Here is a 22,779-nt window from a genome sequence, read left to right as displayed (position 1 = left end):
TTAATTTTTCCGCGTTGACGGAGTGTCGGGCGGAAGCTAGTTAGAAATATAATTGTTGATTGTCGACAAGTGTTAGTGTGGACGTGTTTGGTGAGTTAATTAAGCGCCTAGTCGATTGGTTAAATGGCTGGTGCAGGTTAGGCGGTTAATTAAATTAGAGATTTAATTGATGATTAGCGAGCTGATCTACGTAAGCGTGGTAGTGCTAGGTAAGTTAATTATCAGCCTAGGCGGGTGATTAAATGTCAGCTATTTATTTAATTGCTGATTAAAAATAAACAAATTCCCATCTTTGAATGCTAAATATGTAATATAGATACATTCTCCAATAAATAATGTGTTTAAGTTTTTAATTAGTAACTGTTTCTGACTACGATGATCTCAATATGAAAAGTGTTATTATTGCAAAATGTAAGACGCAACAACTGACAGCGTTATTTAATAATTATTTAAATAAGATTATAGTTATTAAGTTAGAGCAGTGGTGGCTCAGTGGTGAGACCTCGGACTTCGAATCGATAAGTCCGGGGTTCGAGACCAGGCGAGCGCGCAGGAAATAAATTGATTTTTCAATTTATCTGCGCATGTTGTAACATCACCACTGCTCGAACGGTGAAGGAAAACATCGTGAGGAAACCGACATGTCGAAGAATTAAAAAGTTCGACGACATGTGACATCCGCCAACACGCACTTGGCCAGCGTGGTGGATTATGGCCTGTACCCTCATAGGAGACCCGTGTCCCAGCAGTGGGAACGTATATGGGCTGATGATGATGATGATGATGATAGTTATTAAAATATCAATGGAAATAGCTAAGATATCTCCATCAATCCATCTCCAAAATATGTTATGAATACAATTATGTTTTGTTTCAGCGCCACCTAGTTTCAAATACGCAATGAATCACTACAGCGGAGCTTTGTATAAATCTCAAGTAAGTTTTAAATATTTAACAATTGAACATTTTCTGTTTTAAAACCGCGAAATATTCATTGCACCATTTACAGCAATATTTAACTTTTTGGGTAGATTTCACGAGATCGCAGACACTAAAACAAACCACATTTCAAATGTTAAGAAAACGTTTAATTACATTGTTAAAAGCACTTTATTTAGCTCGCTATAACTTAAAAAATTGCATTTTAAAGCTATTAAAAAGTCAAATTTCTAATAATGTTTGTCTTTTCTGTAGTTTATGTAAATCGTGCGTGTGCAATAAAGTATTTTCTATCTGTCTAGCATTTTTAATTACTTTTATTTCAGAATATCTCCCTCTCCTGTACAGTGGAATGTGCTCCACTCTGCAGTGTGCAATGGCTGAAGGATGGACAAGTTATAGACCCTTCTAAAACTGACAAGTAAAATATATTAATTTTTTATTATAATTAGATTTGTGAAGAAAATGATTGATTTTATAATATTAGTGTTCATGCTTTCTTTGAAAAGAAAGTAATAAAGTATTTTTACAACTTTATCACAGATTATTTATATATTTTAGTTATACGGGGTTACAGGTTAAGTCAACCTATTCCTGTTAAGAGCGTGTAGTAGGGGTCAAAACAAACTTCCTGCTTTGAACTCTACTACACGCTCTTAACAGGAATAGGTCGAATTAACCTGTAACCCTGTATAGATGACTATAAAAATACTTTTTCACATATTATGTGTTTTTTTTTTTTTATAATTTACATGATGTATAAATACCTTTTTTTGACTATGTAATTAACACTTTCCAGGTACTATGTTGTAGAGAGGAAAATCGAACCTCAGGTCAATAGAAACGATTTTGAAGCAACGGAATCCACTCTGGTAAGTTTAGTTTAAAATAAAGAAACTCAAGAAACTTTCAATTTATTCCCCACATGCCGAAATGTGTGAAACTTCTTTAGGTGCGTTGAGAGTAAAATTACAAGGTCGTGTCATGGCAATACCGTCACGTCATGTAAGGCGATGATTTTAGTATCTTTGAATATTGCCAAAGAAGTTTCACTTCTGCTACGTGTATACACGATAAAAACATTTTTTTTTCTTATTCAGTCTAGATATTGACACCTAATTCGTTTCATCAACCACTATATGAATTAGGGGTTATATACCATTTATATACCCAATCATTATAAATTTAAGTTATTGCAAATTAAACATAAAAATAATCGTAACTGTCGTATGAATTAAAAATTCGAGATAATTTTTTTTTGAGTAATTTTATGATTCGATTTCCTATATTTCTAATGTTATGATATTATGATTTTTGTGTCTGAAGAAAGATTATATTTTTACAGGGGTCTTATATCTACTTCCCCAGCGATATTAATGTAATAATTTTCCTTTTATATTTTGATACGGCAAGTTTTACTATCTATCTGTGACCAAGCTGAACCGTGATAGTAAGGCAGTTGAAATTTTAAGAGATTATATGCATCTGTTATCGCTTTAACAAATAATAGAGTTTAAATAATGATTGTTTTTTTTTTTTTTTTTTTTTTTTTTTATAGATTCATAACACAGTGTACAATAGTTTCGAATATGTAGTACAGTAAAAATTGCATATTATAGCGGGCACTTAATAGATACACTAGTCCCCACACTAGGATCCCCTGTGTTGTGGGAAACTAGTCTCTTCCTATGTAACAGAAGTATTTTATTTTTTCATTTACTTTGACCTGATTAATTTTACGAATACATTTTTTAGTTTGTGTCTAGACATATTTAACAATCAGCTGTTTAACGGCATATAATAATATTCTCTTGCAGCACTGGAACATGACAGCGTGGGGCGGGGGGTTGTCCCGTGCGGGCTCAGCGGCGCGCTACACGTGCCGGTCGTCACGTAACGCGGCTGGACCGCCTGTTAACAGCACTACTAAGTTCGCTGTCGAGTGTGAGTGACACACACACATACTATACTCACATACACTATACAAACTACACTCTATACACGCTGTAAAACACGTAAATAATAATATATAATCACTGCAACAGCCGCTGGAGGTATTTAAACCTAATAAGTTTACGTACAGACGAAAAAAATATTAATAATTGTATATTTGTTTTTAAAATTTTAATACTACATTGTTTCATTCAACACGACGTAGGGGTTGTAACACAAAACACATACATAATATTATTATAAGCACTACCACAAAGCTGCCCATCAAAATCACCACAAAGTTCGCTGCGGAGTATGAGTACACACACACACACACACACACACTTTACATACTACACACACTGTAAAACAATCCTGTCTCCCACATATTCAATTAAAAAAATCAAATTTCTTTATTTGGAACATAAAACAAAGCTTACATAAACTTAAATTACGATGACATCCGTAAAAAGATAAGATCTATGACACGGATGCCAACGCCCACCTCCATACATGAAATAAGTTCCATCTTATAACAATTTTAACAATATTTTATAAAGAATAGAAAGCTGAGTTGGTCAAGCATCCGCCGGATCGGCGTGAAAAGATGCGGGTTCGAGTCCCGCCTCGTGATAGAATTTTTTATATTCTTTATAATTAGAAAAAATAATTATGAATATTTCTATATTTTCAGATGAACCGGAAAACATAACAGTAACACCAAAGGTTGTATCTGTCATCGAGAACGAAATCCCGGCCAAAGTCGTGTGCTCAGCTAAGTAAGATTTATTTTATATTTATTTAGCATTCTATTCTAATTGATATACAAGGTGAAAGGTAAGACGTTTGAAAAATTTAGACAGGAGCTTCTACTCATGAAACTGAACAACTTTTGTTCTACAACTTTACTGAATTCGTAAAAAAAAATTGAACTTTGTAGGGAAACTTCGCTAATCAGCTGACAGATTTCCATACAATGTCCAAATTTTTTTCTACGAATTCAGCAAAATTGTAGAACAAAAGTTGTTCAGTTTCGTGAGTAGAAGCTCCTGTCTTAATTTTTCAAACGAAGCTTTCACCTTGTATATTAATGAAAAGTGTAATAACCAAACACTATTATTTGTAAAAATAAATTGTTATAATATTTATTTAGATAGATCTAGCAGCTCGTAAGGCTGAATGAAACAAAAATTATGAAGGTGTTAAAACGTGTTGTATAAATAAATAAATTGTATTGTAAATTTGACCTCCCTATCGCATTGGGTAAACTGTAACTGTAGGAATGGTTTTATATTTAAAATAGATAAATAAATGTTCGTTAATCTAGTTAAAAAACATATTTTCCTTCACTTTCCAGAGGTTTCCCGATGCCCAGTTACTCCTGGCGCCGGGAACAACCCAGCAAGAGTTCTGCCAAAGACCACACCAACCAATCTCTCATTCTCTCTTCCTCCAACACTCTCCTCCTGGGTCCAGTTGCAAGGAGAGACGCGGGAAACTATATGTGCGAGGCGTATAACCGACATGGAGCTGTTAACACCACCGTGCTGTTGGACGTCATGTGTGAGTCTCTCTCTAATACGGTCACTTGAAAATCACTATCCATACTTTAATATTATAAACGCGAAAGTAACTCTGTCTGTCTGTCTGTTACTCAATCACGACTAAACTACGGAACCTATTTACATGAAATTTGGTATAGAGATATTTTGATACCCGAGAAAGGACATAGGATAGGTTTTATCCCAGAAATCCCACAGGAACGGGAACTATGCGGGTTTGTCTTTGACTGCGCGGGCGATGCCGCGTATATTTTTTAGATGTATATTTTTAATGAAAATTCATTTAGAAAATGTAAATAGAGCTCGATGTGAAATAGATTTTCCATTGTGTCTGTGATTCCGGGGGCTGAGTTATTACAATATACTTAAATTGTCTACGCACATGGATTATTTAACGTTAAATACAGTGATCAAATAAATACATGGAGCTGTTTATAGTTTTATACCATTAAGTGTCCCTCCGAAGATGATACAGTTATTTTTTTTTCATAATATTTATACATTTATATACATTTGATATTTCAGATATCCCCGAATGCGGTATCAAACAGACAGAAATAAATGGCCACCAAGTTTTAGTGTGCACTGCATATGCTAATCCTAGTGAGGTATGTACTATATTAATCCAGATAATTAAGAGAAAAACGTGAAAAATTGAGGTAAATATTTTTCGAGTTATTAATAAAAAACGGAATATATTTCTTATTTTGTTAATAACAATCGCAATCTTTAATCTGCACCAAAATACTTTAAAAACATTTTTCATGAAGCGATTACGAATCGAATGAGCCATCCCTCATATTTTTAGGACCTTTATCTCTATTTTTCACGTTTTTTAACTTGTTGACTACTTAGTCTACTACTATTTTTATAAATGCGAAAACTTGTGATGATGTTTATTTTTTACTCTAACCATGGACGAATATAATCTAAAAGGACTGATAATGGTCATACTAGAGATCGTACCCCGTAATTTCAGACTATTACTAGATGGCGCTCTGATTTGAGCTTATTATTTAATTTGCAGCTTTAAAAGCACCACTAGTGACCAATTTTAGAACTATGGAAACAGCAAACTATCGATTTTCAATTATTACATCAAGAGGGCGTTGTTTTAAAAACTCCGGTGTTTTTGAATTATTTTGGCGACTACACCACCGAAACTAGCGCCCCCCCAACATTTAATTTTTTTACTCCTAAACCAGATCAAATTTAAAAAATCTAGCTCGGTACTTTGCTAGTATATTACATGTAGTATTTTTGGTATTACTTTTCATTATTTTGCATTCGGTAAATTAGGAGAACTTTTGATTACCGCCAAAAGTGGACACTTTTGGCGGTAATCAAAAGTTCTCTAGAATAATGAACAGTTAGAATAGTGAAAAGTAATACCAAAAATACTACAAGTAATATACTAGCAAAGTACCGAGCTAGATTTTTTAAATTTGATCTGGTTAAGGAGTAAAAAAATAAAATGTTCGGTGGCGCTAGTTTCGGTGGTGTAGGCCTCTTAAGAGCGTTCATGCTCCTCACAGGGCTTAGTGCAGAATTACGAATTAGAATTATTAATTTTTTCAAGCGTTGAAATAGTTTTGCTGAAATCATCATATCTGCTGTTTATAAAATGTGATACTGTCTTTTAAACTAATAATTTCTTGCTTTATACAATTTAAATCTTACGAAATCCTATTCATAATTGATGATTCCAGTGAGCGCCGCAGCTTTTCCATCTCTTCGGATATAATCTCTCGAATAGAGTCAGCTGATAATGCATTATTATTCACAGCGATAGGGGATTTAAAAGATGTGCCACCTCTACGTGTTGTAATGTTATCAGGACTTCGTTGTAACAATTGAGCGCACGAGCGTACTGGGGTATTTTCAGTATTCAGAGATCTTGACTGATGAGTGGAACATTCAGGGCAAAACCATTTTTTTTTTTTAATTCGCTTGTCAATTGTTTCTTTTTGTCAGTTGGGAACAAACATGCAATATGATAATTTCGTTTACAATGAGGGCAAGATAAAATCCCAGCGCTGCCTTCTGTTGTAGCTTTGCAACAGGCAAACTTCATAATGATTGGAAAATTTAAGTAATTAAGAAAAAAAAAATATAGTAATATATTTCTGATAATATGACCCCTGTCAGGATCGATCTTCCTACTAACTGTTCTAAGTCCAGTTCACTTTGTACAGAGCTACGAGTGTCTTGTAATTTTCAACGAAATTATGTTTCTTATTGTATCTGGTAAATCGTCACGATAGATGACAATGTTAATTTGTAACTTTTGTTTTTAATATACCTACCGTCAACCACTTTTATCACTTTTACGCAAAAAGTTTCCAATGTTAATTTTAATAATAAATCGTGATGTATAACGTATTCGTCCACAAATCAGATTGTTTTTGATAACTTAAGCACCACTAATAAAAACTTCCAACAAGATATACTACCTATTTCAATTAGATTTGAATTTAATTTGTAACCCGCTTGATCAAACACGTACGCTTCACACTGACGTAAGTTTCTCATATATAAAAAAGTACTCTGTGGACGTAAGCGACTGACTGTGTTGGTGTTATCAAGTTTGGGTCGCTGGTTAAGACATGCTGGACATTTCCAAGAAGACTTCTTTTCAGGTAACATGGCATAAAATCTCTTATCGTTGGTTCCAGCGCACTGCAAGTCATACGCTAAAGAACATAGGGAGCATCTAAGGAAGTGAGTACCTTTAATAAGGTTTCGACACCCACTACAAACATTCGACATAGTGATCAGAGTAGTGTATATATATTCTTTATTTTCTGTTAAAAAAACATGTCTATATCTTTTTTCTTCTTAATTATTCCCTTGTAAACAGTATTACATATTTATATGAGCAAAAAATACGGGAAAAGAAAAGAAAAATCTAGATGTACGGCGATGATTTGAACCAGCGTCCATCAGTTTATAAGTTCGAGACTGAGTCAATACAGCTACAGACACTTATACGTCTTACGTTGAAATTTATGCTCTAATTGTTCGAGTAATTCTTAGATAAAAACAGTTCATAGCAGCGTGGTCCGTGAAAAAATAGGCGGTTCATCCTAAGGAGCGCTGGGGCAGTGAACTCTCATAAATAATAATTATTATAATAAAGTTGTGCTCATTCATTTAACAATTAATATATCTTTAATTTAAAATTAAATTTATCGTATACCTAAACTCCAATACGAATATCAAATGCCTAAATACGGAATCCAATAAGAGTGAAAGAGAAATTTTGCGACAGTCCTGCGGAGGTCCTGCGCGAAACCGCGATGTTGCCGCATCGCATGACAGCAGCAATTGCGCGCGACAAGCGCGCGACGTTGCCAGTTGCCACTCCTATATTATAAACAAACAATAAAAATACGCTCGCGAAAGCAAATTCGGGGATTTTCTAATTATTAATTGATAATCATTGAATTCGTTTTGAAATAGCCTGTACTTTATAATTTTTAGTGTTTAAATAGACATTTATAATGTGGTGCCCATTTTTTTTGTTATGAATTTACTACGCTACTATATTTTCTTTGTTTTAGTTCAATAATTGAACACCCGTACAATTTTGTCACGAGCCGCCTTTTGCCTTTATAATATTTTACGTTTTATATTTTACGTTATAGTTTACGTTTTTTGCGTATTATATTTTACGTCAAGATACCATAAGATACTATTTGGCATATTGATTTTTTTTAGAAGCGACATCTAGTTGAGACAAGAACCATTCAATTATAAAAAAATGCCAAATGATACTGCGAGTGACATCTATCGACTAAATTGGGAACTGAGAAACGAATTACGCTGTTTACTATGGCTATGATAAGTCCTCTAGATATTTATTGGGTCCATGCTCTAACTCTACAAAACTACTGGACGAATTTGGATGAAACTTTACAGTTATACATGTTGTTATATATATACTATAAAAATATTTGATTTTGTCCGCTGGTGAATCTGCGTATGATTAAATATATTATCAACGTTATTAAAAAACAGAAATAATTCGTTATGATAATATATCAATGAATATACTATAATATGTTTTAGCAATGTGTATTAAGCCAACAACGAACGATTACAATAATGATAATTTTTACATTAGTAATTAAATTAAAAGAAATGTAGTTAATTAGCCTCATTTTGACGTGCCAGTCCCGAATAACCCATCCGAATTTTTTTTTAATTATTTATTTATTTCATAAAGGATCACCATTTATTTATTTATTAACCGACTTCAAAAAAGGAGGTTATCAATTCGGCCGGTATGTTTTTTTATGTATGTATACCGATTACTCCGAGGTTTCTGAACCGATTTACGTGATTCTTTTTTTGTTCGATGCGGGATGGTGTCGAATTGGTCCCATAAAAATTTTATTCGGATAGGCTCAGTAATTTTTATTTTATGAGCATTTTTGTATGTATTTGTAAATGTTGCAAGTGCAAGTTTGAAGTCGGTTGTTTTTAACGCAGTTATCACTTGTTTAATTATAATAATCTCCAGGTAACATTCACATGGAAGCTAAAAAACGACAATGACACGCTAACAGACGAGAAGATTTGGTCGGAAGGTGTACAGAGTTATCTGCGACTGAGTGACAGCGTGGATGTGTATCGCACCTATTTGTGTTTAGCCGGTAACAGTGTGGGGGTGTCGAGGCCTTGTGAACGGGATGTTATGGGTGAGTAAATAATTAATAATGATTTACATTATAGAAACTAATTTAACCTAACCATTAAAAAATTGAATAATCTTTAGATGGACGTTTTATAAATCACAAAAAATTGTCCTAACCAAAAGTCTGCCTATCGATGTGTTCGGCAGAGTTTTCTAATATGCGACTTTATTTTCATAATCAAAATCTAAATCTACTTCTAACTACCGAAAAATCAAAAACCTAGCCACTCCAGTTCCATACATATAAAGCTAGTTTTGAGACAGTTATAAGAAAGAGGCGCTTATTAGAAATCACAATGACAGCCTAATAAGCATAAGGCAGAGTTTTTTTTATCATGAAAACCCTAATTCACTTCTAATTATAATACTTCGTTACTAATTTTCATTCATATGCTAAAAATAAATTATTTTTTATCGTTTACAGCCAACTTGGAAAGTTATAGTAAGTACTAAGTATGTTACGTGGCAAAAAAATGATTTAAAATCACAACAATTATTTGAAAATTAGATTTAATAAAATAATAATGAGAGAAATACGTTAACTGTAGTCATATAAAAGTTTGTATACGTTTGGACAAAGATTTGCATCTGCAATTTATTGTGCTCAAATTTTGACATAATATTGAAGGATTTTAATGACTAAAAGTCCATAAATTGTTTTTAAAGTTGGAAAAATTCAAAAATGTTTGTATTACAATTCTTTCACCATTAAAATTTATCCCAATACAACCCTGCCAACCCCAAAAAATTGCTTTTCTTAAAAAATTTCTTTATTTATTTCTAGGAATACTATCAACCCTTCCATAATAATACACTAACATTTACACTAATATTAATGTAGGATCAGGGCCAAATGAAAATCACTTTGAACTTCTTGATATTTATTTTCAGACCACAATCTTAATTTTTGTATAATTCTTTAACAGAGAAACAGCCGTCTTCACCCACAATCCCAGTGAAAAAGAAAGATCATTCCTCATTCGCTCTCTACTTCACATTCACTCATTGATTCACTCATAGTCTATTGTTCTTCCATTCTAATCATCGTTCAGAAACCAATCTTACACACGTTCAGAAACATCATTTAATCATTCATCTTATCTTATCATCCCACATTAATATATAATACATTAATATTAATATAAATATTCCAGGTAACAAAGTATGGTGGCGCGACAGACAGAAGCTCCTGCTCATCGGTGGAATAGCTCTCGCTATACTCATCATTACCATCATACTGTGTATCTTAATTATCTGCATTTGTAGGCGAATGCGCGCTAAATCAAAGTGTAAGTTTTTTTTTTTTTGAAAAATTAAAAAAGATGTAATTTTTTCGTGATTTTTTGTTGTTTTGAGATGTTTGTCTTATGAGATAGATTGTAAAACGTTAATTTTAATGAGGGACTTTAACTGTTAGTGTTTTTATAATTAAAAATTTGCATTTTTTTACAGTTATGTGTTGTTGGAATGTTTTGAATTAAAAAATAATATCTAAAAAGTAAAGCTTTCTTTGAGAATGAACTAATGAATGATTGTATTGTGAATGTTTATTAATTTTACTAATTTATTTTTATATTTTTTATTGTTTCCCGGATGCCGCCTACTAATAAAAAATTCGGATTTTACTAATATTTAGACAATAATCCAGTTGAACTTGAGGAGCGCGAAAAGTAAGTTTTTTTAAATATTTTTTGTAAAATATTTTATTTTTTCCTACTAATAATGTATTATTTAAACGTATATATAAGTATTCCCTTATTAGTATTATGACTGAGAAGGGTGGATGATGATGATTTTTATTTTTATTTATTCCTTATTATATTTATATTATTAATCTATGTAAGTAATTTAGATTATAATAAATTATTAATTAATAATATGCCAGTTAAATTATTAATGTACATTAAAAAAAAATTTTCTTACCTACCTACACTTATGTTGCAGTGTTAAAGAAACAACTAAAAATAAGATGAAAGAAAGTGTAAACTGTCAATTCAATTTGATTAAAAATTTCAAATAAAAAACGAAAAGAAACCATCATCATCCAACCAAAACCCAGTAGGTATAAAAACCCATACATATAAGTATTAAGTACCTATAATTATATATATTTTCCCATATTATATATCTATTTATTTATAAATATTTTCAGCGACGCCTTTGGTCCGAGCAGACTCTTGGCACACAATATCCATGCCACACTCAAGATCGCCAATTATTGTGCCCTCAAGTTGAGTTTGAGTTTGAGTTTGAGTGTGAGTTTGAGCTTGGACCAATGGCTATTAGGTTTAAGGAGTTATATGCATGATAATATGTAATAATTTAGTTTAATCCTACATCCCTTTCAATCTTGGTAATAAATAATAATACACTACAATAATTACACTATAGAATCAACACTTAATACACTTTAATCTCATAAATACATATAAAAATGAATCGCAAAATGTGTTGGTAAGCGCATAACTCGAGAACGGCTGAACCGATTTCGATAATTCTTTTTTTATTATATTTCTTGAAGTACGAGGATGGATATTTTGTAGAGAAAACGTAAACATGTACCACGGGCGAAGCCGGGGCGGACCGCTAGTTGTAAATAGAAAAGCTTTTTTATTCTGAAAGTAAAAACGTAAAAACTTCGTAATCGTTTTTATTGGAAAATGGAACATTATTTTTAAAGATTTTGTCCTTCTTCAATAAGAGCAGAACCGAAGAGATATGAATAAATATTTAAGCAATTCTACCAGTAAATATTTAAAAAAATACCGAGCAGAACCGAAGAGAAATATATGTATATTTAAGCAATTCTACCAGTAAATATAAAACAAATACCTACTCTATATAGCGAGTAATATATTTCTGTTTAACAAAGTTGCATTGCTTACGCATTGACATTGCAATTATACAAATTATTTACGAATTTTTAAGCGACTTGCCCCTGTCATACCGTCAGTATAACCCTAACTCTCGACAAAATATACAAAAATTACATAATAATCATTGACATACAATAAACAACTTGACTCACAATCACCTAGTAAAAGTAAAAAAAAAGTCGTCATAAAATGTCCTTGTTTTTCGTTACAATACTCCTTCAAACGATCATTCAAATTAACACCTTAGTCCGTAGCAGTAAAGTTCAAAATCATTCGTGATTGTATGGACCAATATACTCAATTGGTCCATGGTGATTGTGAGTTTATCAGTTTATCGTACGTCAAATATACTAACAAATAATAACAATTTGTTCCTACCTAGGTTCCTAACCGCACTAACACCAGATGTCCTAAGACTGACTACCATTAACAACTCAGGTACATTATAATGGAGAATGCTTTCTTTTTAAAGCGTTTTGTAGTTTATTTTATTTCATTTTTGCATGGGATTGAAAGCATTCTTCTGTATTTTTGACTGTATCTATGTAATTATGTTTATTATATCATTTTTTTACTAACATGTCTTCACACTTTATTTTTGTTGTATTTTTATTTTAAGTGTACATTTAATTTCATTCATGGCATGACGCTAACATTGTTTATTTTGTTCAACTAGTCCGGACGGTAGCTGTTTAAACGAAGTGTCCATAGCTCAATCGATAATATCTCAAGCTTTGCCCGCTTTGTCGCCTAGACTCAGTCTGCTGAGCCCAAAAACGTCGGATAGAACTAGACTAGTAGATTCACAGAGCTCACATTTAGAGATGAACAAATTTCAAGATAGGACCACGAATAGCTTGCAAGCGAGTCTAACACAATTAGAAGCTACGATAAACGCGAATAGAAATAGAATTGAAGATATTAATGAAGAAGAACAATTAGTGATTAAAAATGATAGCGATAAAGTTGAAAATGTCGTGACGCCAAATAAATGGCCAGCGAAACCGGGAGTTTTAGTGCATGTTAATTCAAATCATACGTTGAGTCCCAAAAACCCGGCAAGACTTCAAAGACAACATAATATAACAGAAAATAAAGCGAACGAAGAAAGCAATTTGGGGCTATTGGAAAGAAATAAAAACGAGGATGATAAGAAAACAGAATATTCGAAAAAAAGTGGGAAGCCAAAGAATTCGCAAAACTTTGTATCTGGAATTATTAGAAATTTGAGACGAAAAAGTGACTCTTCAGATGATGAAAGTGGGAAATATAAGAAAATTAATAAAACAAATAAAAGAGCGGTGTCGTTAATGAGCTTGAATAAAAACTATGGGCCAAAGAGAATACGATTATTGTTTCAGAGCGAAACACCCAATGTAATAGTTACTGAAGGAGGTAGTTATTTTTCATACGAAACACAATTTTTTCACGTTATTTTAAATATTATCATCAAAACATTCACTCACACGAAACAGTTTAATTTGCACCTTCTCTGCATGGAGCACCAGCTTTTTAATGCTCAGAACTTAATATAAAAAATGTCTTAAATTCTATACTATTAAAAAAATATTTATAAGGGAATTTTAAAGAAAATTTCTTATACTACCCTCAAAAAAAATATTTTTAAGGGAATTTCTACTACACTCAATAATTATCTATCGAGTTTTACAACTTTTAAAGGTTTAAAGACATTTATATTAAGTTTTTGCAAGTTTTTGCTTGATATTTTTCGTGGCATTTTGTTTTATTAATGGCATGTTTTAGTTGTGTCGTTCAAAAGGCCTGAGAGAATGTGTGTGAACGCTAGAACGGAACCGAGTAAAATCCAGAAAAATACTAGAAAACGGAAAAAACCCGGTGACAGTAAGTTTGCATGATTTTAATTTTATTGTACGTACCTTTAAAATTGGTAATTTTCTTACTAATTTTTATTTGTCGTTTATTTTTGATAAACGATGCCAAATATAGATCTTTTTTCTATTGATAATTTTAATGGTAAATATCGATACACTTATTTCTAAAGTGATTAAGATATGTAATTATTTTTTGATTCTTACTAAAAATAATACAATTTTCCCACGATACCGAAGTTACCCATGATAAAATTAAATATGTCATGTTTTTTTCAAAAATATTACGATAATGTATCTAAAATTAATAATATTTGTTTGGTTACAACATATTACATCTACTACACTTATCTTAATCATGATTGGTCATGGTAGAAATTATTTCTATTTTTATCTAGAAGGAAAACTAGTATAAATCTATCTTCTCACTTCTAATTAATATAGAATTGAGAGACTCAAAGTGATGAAATAGAAGGAAAGCTGTTTTGAAATTCCATAGTTTATATTTTCGTTCGATATCTTTGCCTTGCCTTACTTGGTACAAAGAATTTGTTAAAATCAAGGAAGAAAGGGATCCGAACCCGCGTCCTTCTCGCCCCGGATTGGCGTGAAGGATGCGGGTTCGAATCCCGCCTCGTGATCGATTTTTTTCTATTCTTATAAATTTATATTTATAAAGCACTAGCTTTCCGCCCGCGGCTTCGCCCGCGTTTTCAAAGAAAAACCCGTTCCCGTAGGATTTCCGGGATAAAATCTATCCTATGTCCTTTCTCGGGTATCAAAATATCTCTATACCAAATTTCATGCAAATTGGTTCAGTAGTTAAGGCGTGATTGAGTAACAGACAGACAGACAGACAGAGTTACTTTCGCATTTATAATATTAGTATGGATTCGAATGCCATAAAACCAAATAGATCAAATTGAACAAATTCCTTAATTAAAATTAATACTAATAATTACAGGCCCAGCTACGAATGGAATAGATAATGCAGCAAACGGCAGCCTCGGAGCGGACAACCCAGGGCTTTATGAAAACCTTCCGTTCCACGGCTTGCAACAACCGCCTAATAAGGTAAGGGAAATATATATAAAAATAATTTGTTAATGTTAATGTGTGTGGAAAGCGATTTATTTGTATAGAGGAAAGGTGGAGATAGAAGAAATTTAAATTCGTTAAAAGTTAGTTTAAAATTAAATTAGATTTAATATTAATTCAATGTCCAACAATGCTGAACGTCACTAAATGTCCCAGTAATACAAATAAATCGCCTTTTCTCTTTTTGTCGCAATCCAAATCTAATTACTATAATTAATGTATCATGCATCGCTAGATCTTTTTTTTTAATAAGTTAATGACAACTTTCTTACTTAATAACGAAGGTATAAGAAAGACCTTTTCATTGTGAAATCGTAGAAAAATATTCAATTATAATCATAAAGTAAATTAATGTACATGTCAATCAAAAGTAAAAAATAATCAAAGTTCTTTCTTATACCTTTTACCCAGCATGATTTTATTTTTTTTAACCTTGTGTTCGCTTGAGATATTAATTTGCATTTTTCTTTTCATGTCATTTTGCTTAGCCAGTACAAGCTATACAGCCTAGAGTAATCGAACCAAAAAAGGGCACGAGCGTTGAAACATTGCAAAAACAATTGAAAACAAACCCTTCGTTTGCACCAAGGGTTGTTTGTCCACCCTTTGTACAAAATACTGGGAATTATCAAACTACAAATTCAAGTTTTTCTACATATGGAATACCAGTATTATCGCCGATACAACAATTATTTCCTTTACAAAAAACTGTATTGGTCAACCCGTATTTACCTCCAATGCCAAACTCGTATTTAAAACAATTTCCAACTATAGACGAAGAAGCCAATGAAACAGATACAAGAAAATTCAGTTCGTTGAACACGAGAAATATCAAAACGAAACCAAAGTTCCAATCTATGAGAATTGTTAGAAAACGAAATATAGAAAGGTTCTATCCTAATACAGAATATGGGGAAAATTTCAATGAAATTAACAATAATAAAAGTGATAACGAAGATAAAATAGATTCTGAAGATAATATTTATGAAAATTATCCGTCCTTACTACAATTTAAGTCGGATATAAGTGGTGTGGAAAAATTTGAGAATCTCACAGATTCTATTCAAGTGTATGAAGAAAATATAGACCAAGAGAAGGACATAAGTGCATCTGTAACATCTCTAAATAGACCAGTACCTGCACCTAGAACTAAAATAACTCCATTGTCTTCTCCGTTGAAAACAGATCATGTTTATGTTAACTTATCTATGCCTTTGATAAATACAACTTCATTACGATCAATAGATACTATCGACGCTCCCATGAGAAGTACAAAATCAGAAGAAAATATATCAAAATTCAGTACGATAAGGAAAATTGATTTCGATAAAGATGAAACGTCAGATGAAGATGATAAAACGAATAATGCATTGGACTTGACCAAACCAAACATAGTTGGAGCTACACCAAAAAGAACATTGACAACTTTACCGTCAACATCACTAGTGAAATCCGTCGTGAACCAATTGAACGACCAAAACATGAACAAAGTACCAAAAAAACAAGTGATCGCACCAAAAACGTTACAAATACCAAAACTAACAGAGAAACCCGTGCCAAAGAGAACATTAAAACGCAGTAGTTCAGTGTCAAGTAGCGTAAATAGTAGTGAAGTAGAACAGGTATAGCATCACTCATTGTAACATCATTCCGTGTGTGTATTGTGACTAACATACAAATTTCCCTTTCAGAACACTAACCACCAATATCTACAAAAACGGAATCACTTCCCGAACATTAGCAAAGGGAAAAACAAGAAAAACTTCCAAATACCGCTTCAGAAACATCACAGTTTTTGTTATTTCCAACCGATTAGAGTAGACAAGCGTATTCCAGTAGACCAAGAGAGATCTTACAACAACACTATAGGACCCATGATATACCAACCGACAGACACACAATATTACACTAAAACATTAAACAGAACTAGAGAGAAGAACACCCAAAAACTAAATCGCTTAAAAAAGTCCGAGAGTCTTCGAGAAAAATTATCTTGTGTAGGCGTTTATGACAATTACGAAAAACCGGATTACCCAGAACCGGATTTCAACGATTCCGAACGTAAATCGTACTTGCATTTATTAAAAGGGAATTACATATCAAATTCGTCTCGACACATAGAAACAGAATATAACACGAATATTAGAGAGGATAAGCCTAAGAATAAGAAGTTAGTGTACGCAGATTTAGCGCTAGGTAATCATAATTTAAAATTTAAAAATACAGTCAATTCTAATAGGCATTTGTACGATACATACACTAAAGGTAGTGAGGGTAGTAAGGAAAGTAGTAAGTGTAGTGTGGGGAGTAGTAGGAAGCCGCAGCCGAGAACCGAATACGCGACCCTTAAGTTTAACGAGATAGATGTTTAAGGTGAGTTTACTAACATTTTTTGTGTTTGTATTTGTTTTATTTATTTAATTTAAGTAAAGTACTAAGAATTGTATCATTTTGACCACTTTTTTTCAACTTGTAAAGTCGTAAATGTAATTTAGTCATTATTTGAAAGTTTTATTTTCATTTTTTTGCACACTAGATATTAAGAACTAAATAGTCATAATTCATTAAGCAATCTTTTATCTAGATTATATACAAAAAAGTAAAGTATTTAGAAATAAATGAACAGCGTACGCTAGTGTAAGAGATAGCATTGTATTTTCAGTAATGAGCAAGAGAGATGACAATCCTATAACTCACGAATTTTTCATTTTTTTGACATTGCATCGCCAAGAAAATTTTCCTGTGTTAAAAAACACAGTTTTCTTTTTTGCGTTTGTAATCAAGAAAACCACTAGAGCCGCATAGCGCATTAACAAAAAATCTCATCATTTAATTCTAATGCATTTCTTTAAAAATATCAAAAGAGGCATGGTTTATGTGTTGTGACGTTTTATTTTCTTTTCTAGGGCCGCTTAGCTAAGAGTGACACGTACATTTATTAAAAAAAGGTAATTTTTTCATCATTCTATAACTTGCTTCTATTGAGCTTCAAAAGATTATAATAAAGCTTTGCTATTTCTAATCTAACATAATATGTGTAACTTTGTGTATCAAATAATTTGATTCATTTCCATTGAAACAATTTTATTCTTTCAAAATTAATGTTAATGTTTTTTTTTCACAAAAATTATTTTCTTTGTTTTTTTTTGGCTTAATTACAACTGTTCTAATATTATAATAATAATTTACATTCGTGGCTCTAGTGAGAAAATCTTTTTGTCACTAAATTTATATTTCTTTACTTGTGGTAAAGTACGTAAACAATTAAAATAACAAATAAAGTATGAAAATATATTTAAAAAGGGTCGAATGAGCTATTAGGAGGTATCTACTATATGTATAAACATAACATAATAAACACAACTCCACGTTTCAGAAATGCTCATCTTTCATAGATCATAATATTAAGTATTTTGTATAAAAAAGTTCCAATCCCCTTATTTTTATGATTACAAAATCGATTGTTGTCTTCTATATCAGTATTATCTAAGCAACAACTTTCAACATTTTTATATTATATTCTAATAATAAATATAATATTTTCCCCAGCCTTTCAGGCCCGAAGACCAATTTATATACGCCGACGCCGACATGAAAGACTATGGGCCGATCAACTACAAAGCTGCCTCCATCTACGCGCAAATGAAAAAGGTTAAAGATCAACAGAAAATGCAGGAAATATACGAGAAACAGAACCCCGATGACGATATGCTTTGATTTTTGTAAAATAAAAAATTTTGGCAAAATTTTATTTTTATTTTTTGTAATTTTTTGTTGTAATTCTTTGTGATTATTAATCTGTAACATGTAATATTTTGATTTAAATAAACATTGTACTGAAATAATTAATTTTATTACCTCTTATTGTTATTACAAAGTAATTTTTCGTAAAGCATAACCTAAGAATTGACCAACGGTTCCCAAAACCAAAGATAATCAACCCCAAATGTTTGTACATTAAACTACTATAGACAAAGTGTAAATAAATGTAGTTTTCATAAAATACTCTGCGAATAAATTAGGATAAAACACGAAATTAGATAATTATTTATTTTGATTGCGTTTATTTTTGTAATATGATTTCGTCATACCTTTAATAATTTATAATGCATGTTAAAACGCTTTATTAATAATTTCAATAGTTTTATTTTAAGTTCCTTCACTTAGTAATGGAGACTGCAAAGCGAAAGTATAAAAATATGCGTTAAATTTTCATAATGGAAATTTAATTGTTCTGTATATTGACGAAAAATAATTATAAAAGAAAAGTTCTGGGTTCGATTCCCAGTGAACATGCCAGACATTTTTTTCATATCAATGGACAACAAAATACACCTGCATCATTTTTATATAATATGTAAAGAAATAGTCACATATTTTTTTATATGTGACCAGTAAAAAAAATATTCTTCGCTTTCCAATCTCCAAAAGTTATTTTATAACGTATCACGACCTTTTTAATTAACTCTAAACTGTCAGAACAACTCTTAATCTACAAAAAAAAACTATGAAAATAATTATTTTATCATTAATTATATCATAATAATTATGAATTATTATTAAAAGTAATTAAAAAGGTCGTGATATTTAAATGAACCACTATTTTAGATCACTATTTCCGTCCAAACGGGATTTTTTAATCGTTATCCACCCAATTATTGTAAATTATTGTAATCGAACTGTAGACAAATATATTATAAGTGAAATTGTTAAGATTCTGTGTATTTTTCATTTAGTCGCATTATATCTATGCTAGAACCTAAATGACCCGAAAAGAATCTCAAAATGGCGAATTTTTTGAAAGAGACGATAGTACCTCAATTTTAAAGTTGATTAATAATTCTTCAAATTGTTAAACGAACTCAAAAACATCGACAAATGACCTTTATTATTTATCGGTTTTAACAAAGTCTTATTTTAAATTAAAAATGTTTGTATTGTTTTTAGTATAATATAATGTGACTAAAATAAATATATATCTATACGTTACTGTTAATAATTTAAAATAGTTCAAACAAATAATATTTTGTTGGACTTAAATAAATTCAACTAACAGTGTACTTATAAGTAAAATAACACAATTGAATGTGTTATAAAATAACATTTTTTTTTTAAATTGTGAGTGTATTTTGTAAAATGTACTTTAAACCCGATTTAAAACATGATTTATTTCCAAAAAAGCGTCATGAAATAAGTAATATTGTTCTAAATTCAAGTTCATTTAAATTGTTTATTTAATTTAAACTGGAAAATGGCTCGACAAGTTTTGATTATTTGTCGTTATTATTTTTAATATTAGATAATTAGGTATCTTCAAAAAGTATGGACGGTCTAGCAAAACAGCGAAAAATTCTAAAAATTTCAACATTTATACATCAATTTTCAGAATAAATCTTGTTTTAAATCCAAAAAAGTGCATACAAAATACACTCACTAAAAAGTATACAACACAAAAAAGTGTTAGTCTGTAGTTACGGCCCATAGTGTGATCGGCATTTATTTTCCTGTAAGGAGTTTTTATTTGCTTTAATTTTATCGTTGATTTTTATTAATACAATTCAATTTGGTGTGGTACAATGAGGCTTTCTTTTATTTTAATTTTAATGTCATTACAACAAAAACTTTTTATTTAGTTGGAAATATAATTGAAGTGAAACTTCTTTATCGGTGTGTTGGGAAAAAAAAATAATGTAACATTTTTTCGTTACGCGTGACATTTTTCCGTTACGCTCCATCTTATTCTTATCCCTACCACGCGTGATTCGATGTATTTCTGTAAAGTTGCATATAGTAAATTATTTTTTTAAATAAGGTCATAAAGAGGTTTCACTTCTTACGTGTGTACACTCGTACACGCACACATTTTTTATTTCTTTACGTATACTTATTCTAAACTAGTTGTGTCCCATGGTTTCATATGCGAAGCTTTTCATAGATATTTTTTTTAATCGACTATTGTTTTGGTCTTTACAAAAACATACAATCAAAAATGTATTAATATGTTTTTAAGCCCAAATATTTCCCATTTTTTACTCGCCAAAAAGAAAGCCATTATGATACCACACTAAAAATATTTCAAAATACGAAACTAATGTCTAGTAAAAATAAGTTTTAATGTACTAATGTAAATATATAACAATCTGAAAGTAGAGCCGAAATTATCGACTGTGTTTTTAGATTTAAATTCAGATTTGAAACGGCACTGTAGTGCTTAAATTAATATAAATAATGTGAAATAAATACTGATTTAATTATTATTTAGTTTAAAGTTGAACAAAAATAAACTTTTAAAAGACGTAGTTTTGTTGAGACAGAGACATAATTAAACACCTTTTTTCAACTAATAAAAATTTAGATTTTTCAAGTTTTATTATAACATATTGCATAATTATAATACCTTATGAAGCATTTTTTTTTTGTTTTTTTTTTTTTTTTTTTTTTGTATGGTGTTTCTCAATGTTAGCCAGAAGGGCTACTACATTTTAACGCGGACGCGGGGGTGAACTGAAGGTTCACCCTGGTAGCGACATGCACAAGGGCGTCCCCCCGCCACGGGGACCACGAACCTCGGCTTGAGCTGTCGCTTGAGTGGAGGAGGCCAGAAGGGCCCTAATCGGACGGGTTTTTTTTTTGTATTTTGAAAGTTATGTACTTAAGTTTTACTTATAAGTAGTTAAAAATGAATTAAGTGAAAACAATACCAATGTATGAATTAAAAAGGATTGAAAGATCGACTGTTCAATATTTTTATCATTTTGAATTCGTTTTTATTGGATTATTGATGTATTTATTTCACATTGTAACCGACACTAGATACAATTAGAGATTTTGTACATAATACTTGTTATAATATTAGTGTTAATAAAATTTATGGATTTTTTATTGGTGTTTTTTTTAATCCTCGATTTTCATCCCTTTTATACCTATCAGTATGCATAAGTATAAAAATCCCGACTGTGTTTGTATTACAACTCCTCGGAAACGGCTTGACCGATTTTTATGAATTTTTGCCTATAGATAGATCTTAAAATACGTCATAAAAGGCTATTTTCTTAACCCTTAAGACAGAACATTCTATAAAATAAATTTATCAGTAAAATATGTATTTATTACTTCCAGATTCTTTTCATAGGTCATAGAGGTTTAACAATAAAACAACAGAATAAATAAAAAAAGGTATTTATTGTTTTCCTTAATATCTATTTTGTCTATATACATAACCTATATTATCACAGCCATATTTTGAAATTAAATCTAAAATTTGTCATACATTAATATACATTTGGCAAAAGTAATATGTCATTAATCTAAAATAATATATTTTAATCTAATTATTCGAAGGATAAACATTTTTTTATAATTAAATATAATTTTTGATTAATCTCATTATAATATGTAATTACTTACAAATTTTAAAATGTTACATAAAATAATACAATTTGTTCAATCTAATTTCATAATGTTCGCTTATTTTGAATATGAGCTAGCGCGCAACTTTTGTCTCCGCAACTATTTTGTCTCTCCCATCAACTCTACGGGGAGTTGCGTCGCTACGTGCGCGCACTTTCTTACTAGCCCATAGAGTTGATGGGAGAGACAAAATAGTTGCGGAGACAAAAGTTGCTCTTGCGCGCTAGCTCTAAGATTAGATAATTATGTCATTTGAAAAAATAGTTTTCTATAATCTCTAGATATTATTATTTGCTGTAGGTAAAGCCGAAATTATTATTTTGCCAATCACGACTTTTCTTATCATGATAAATGGCATTCCTTACGAAAGAACTACTATATATTTCGATAGTTTTCTGTGATCATTTTTAGAA

At 31.1% G+C, this 22,779-nt stretch overlaps 1 protein-coding gene across 10 annotated transcripts in view; it reads left to right on the top strand.

Moving 5' to 3' along the window:
• The window catches only part of LOC123703740 (hemicentin-1-like), a 321,559-nt gene extending 301,704 nt beyond the window's left edge, over positions 1-19,855 (top strand). The window contains exons 15-31 of one of the 10 annotated variants that reach the window (XM_045651844.1): positions 878-936; positions 1,266-1,360; positions 1,739-1,811; positions 2,757-2,883; positions 3,566-3,650; positions 4,229-4,434; positions 4,959-5,041; positions 8,959-9,136; positions 10,287-10,421; positions 10,769-10,802; positions 12,685-13,403; positions 13,773-13,871; positions 14,823-14,932; positions 15,445-16,578; positions 16,648-17,329; positions 17,863-17,904; positions 18,506-18,582. In XM_045651844.1, coding sequence (XP_045507800.1) covers positions 878-936; positions 1,266-1,360; positions 1,739-1,811; positions 2,757-2,883; positions 3,566-3,650; positions 4,229-4,434; positions 4,959-5,041; positions 8,959-9,136; positions 10,287-10,421; positions 10,769-10,802; positions 12,685-13,403; positions 13,773-13,871; positions 14,823-14,932; positions 15,445-16,578; positions 16,648-17,328 — 3,818 coding nt within the window. In that variant the 3' untranslated portion in view covers position 17,329; positions 17,863-17,904; positions 18,506-18,582. Of the gene's footprint in view, positions 1-877; positions 937-1,265; positions 1,361-1,738; positions 1,812-2,756; positions 2,884-3,565; positions 3,651-4,228; positions 4,435-4,958; positions 5,042-8,958; positions 9,137-10,286; positions 10,422-10,768; positions 10,803-12,684; positions 13,404-13,772; positions 13,872-14,822; positions 14,933-15,444; positions 16,579-16,647; positions 17,330-17,862; positions 17,905-18,503 lie in introns of those variants that run through there. The other 9 variants (XM_045651843.1, XM_045651849.1, XM_045651845.1 and 6 more) reach the window with 9 other exon arrangements.
• Positions 19,856-22,779: the final 2,924 nt, after the last annotated feature.

The sequence above is a fragment of the Colias croceus genome, chromosome 27 (assembly GCF_905220415.1).
Source record: "Colias croceus chromosome 27, ilColCroc2.1".
NCBI lineage: Eukaryota > Metazoa > Arthropoda > Insecta > Lepidoptera > Pieridae > Colias > Colias croceus.
This window is presented reverse-complemented; position numbering and strand designations above follow the sequence as displayed.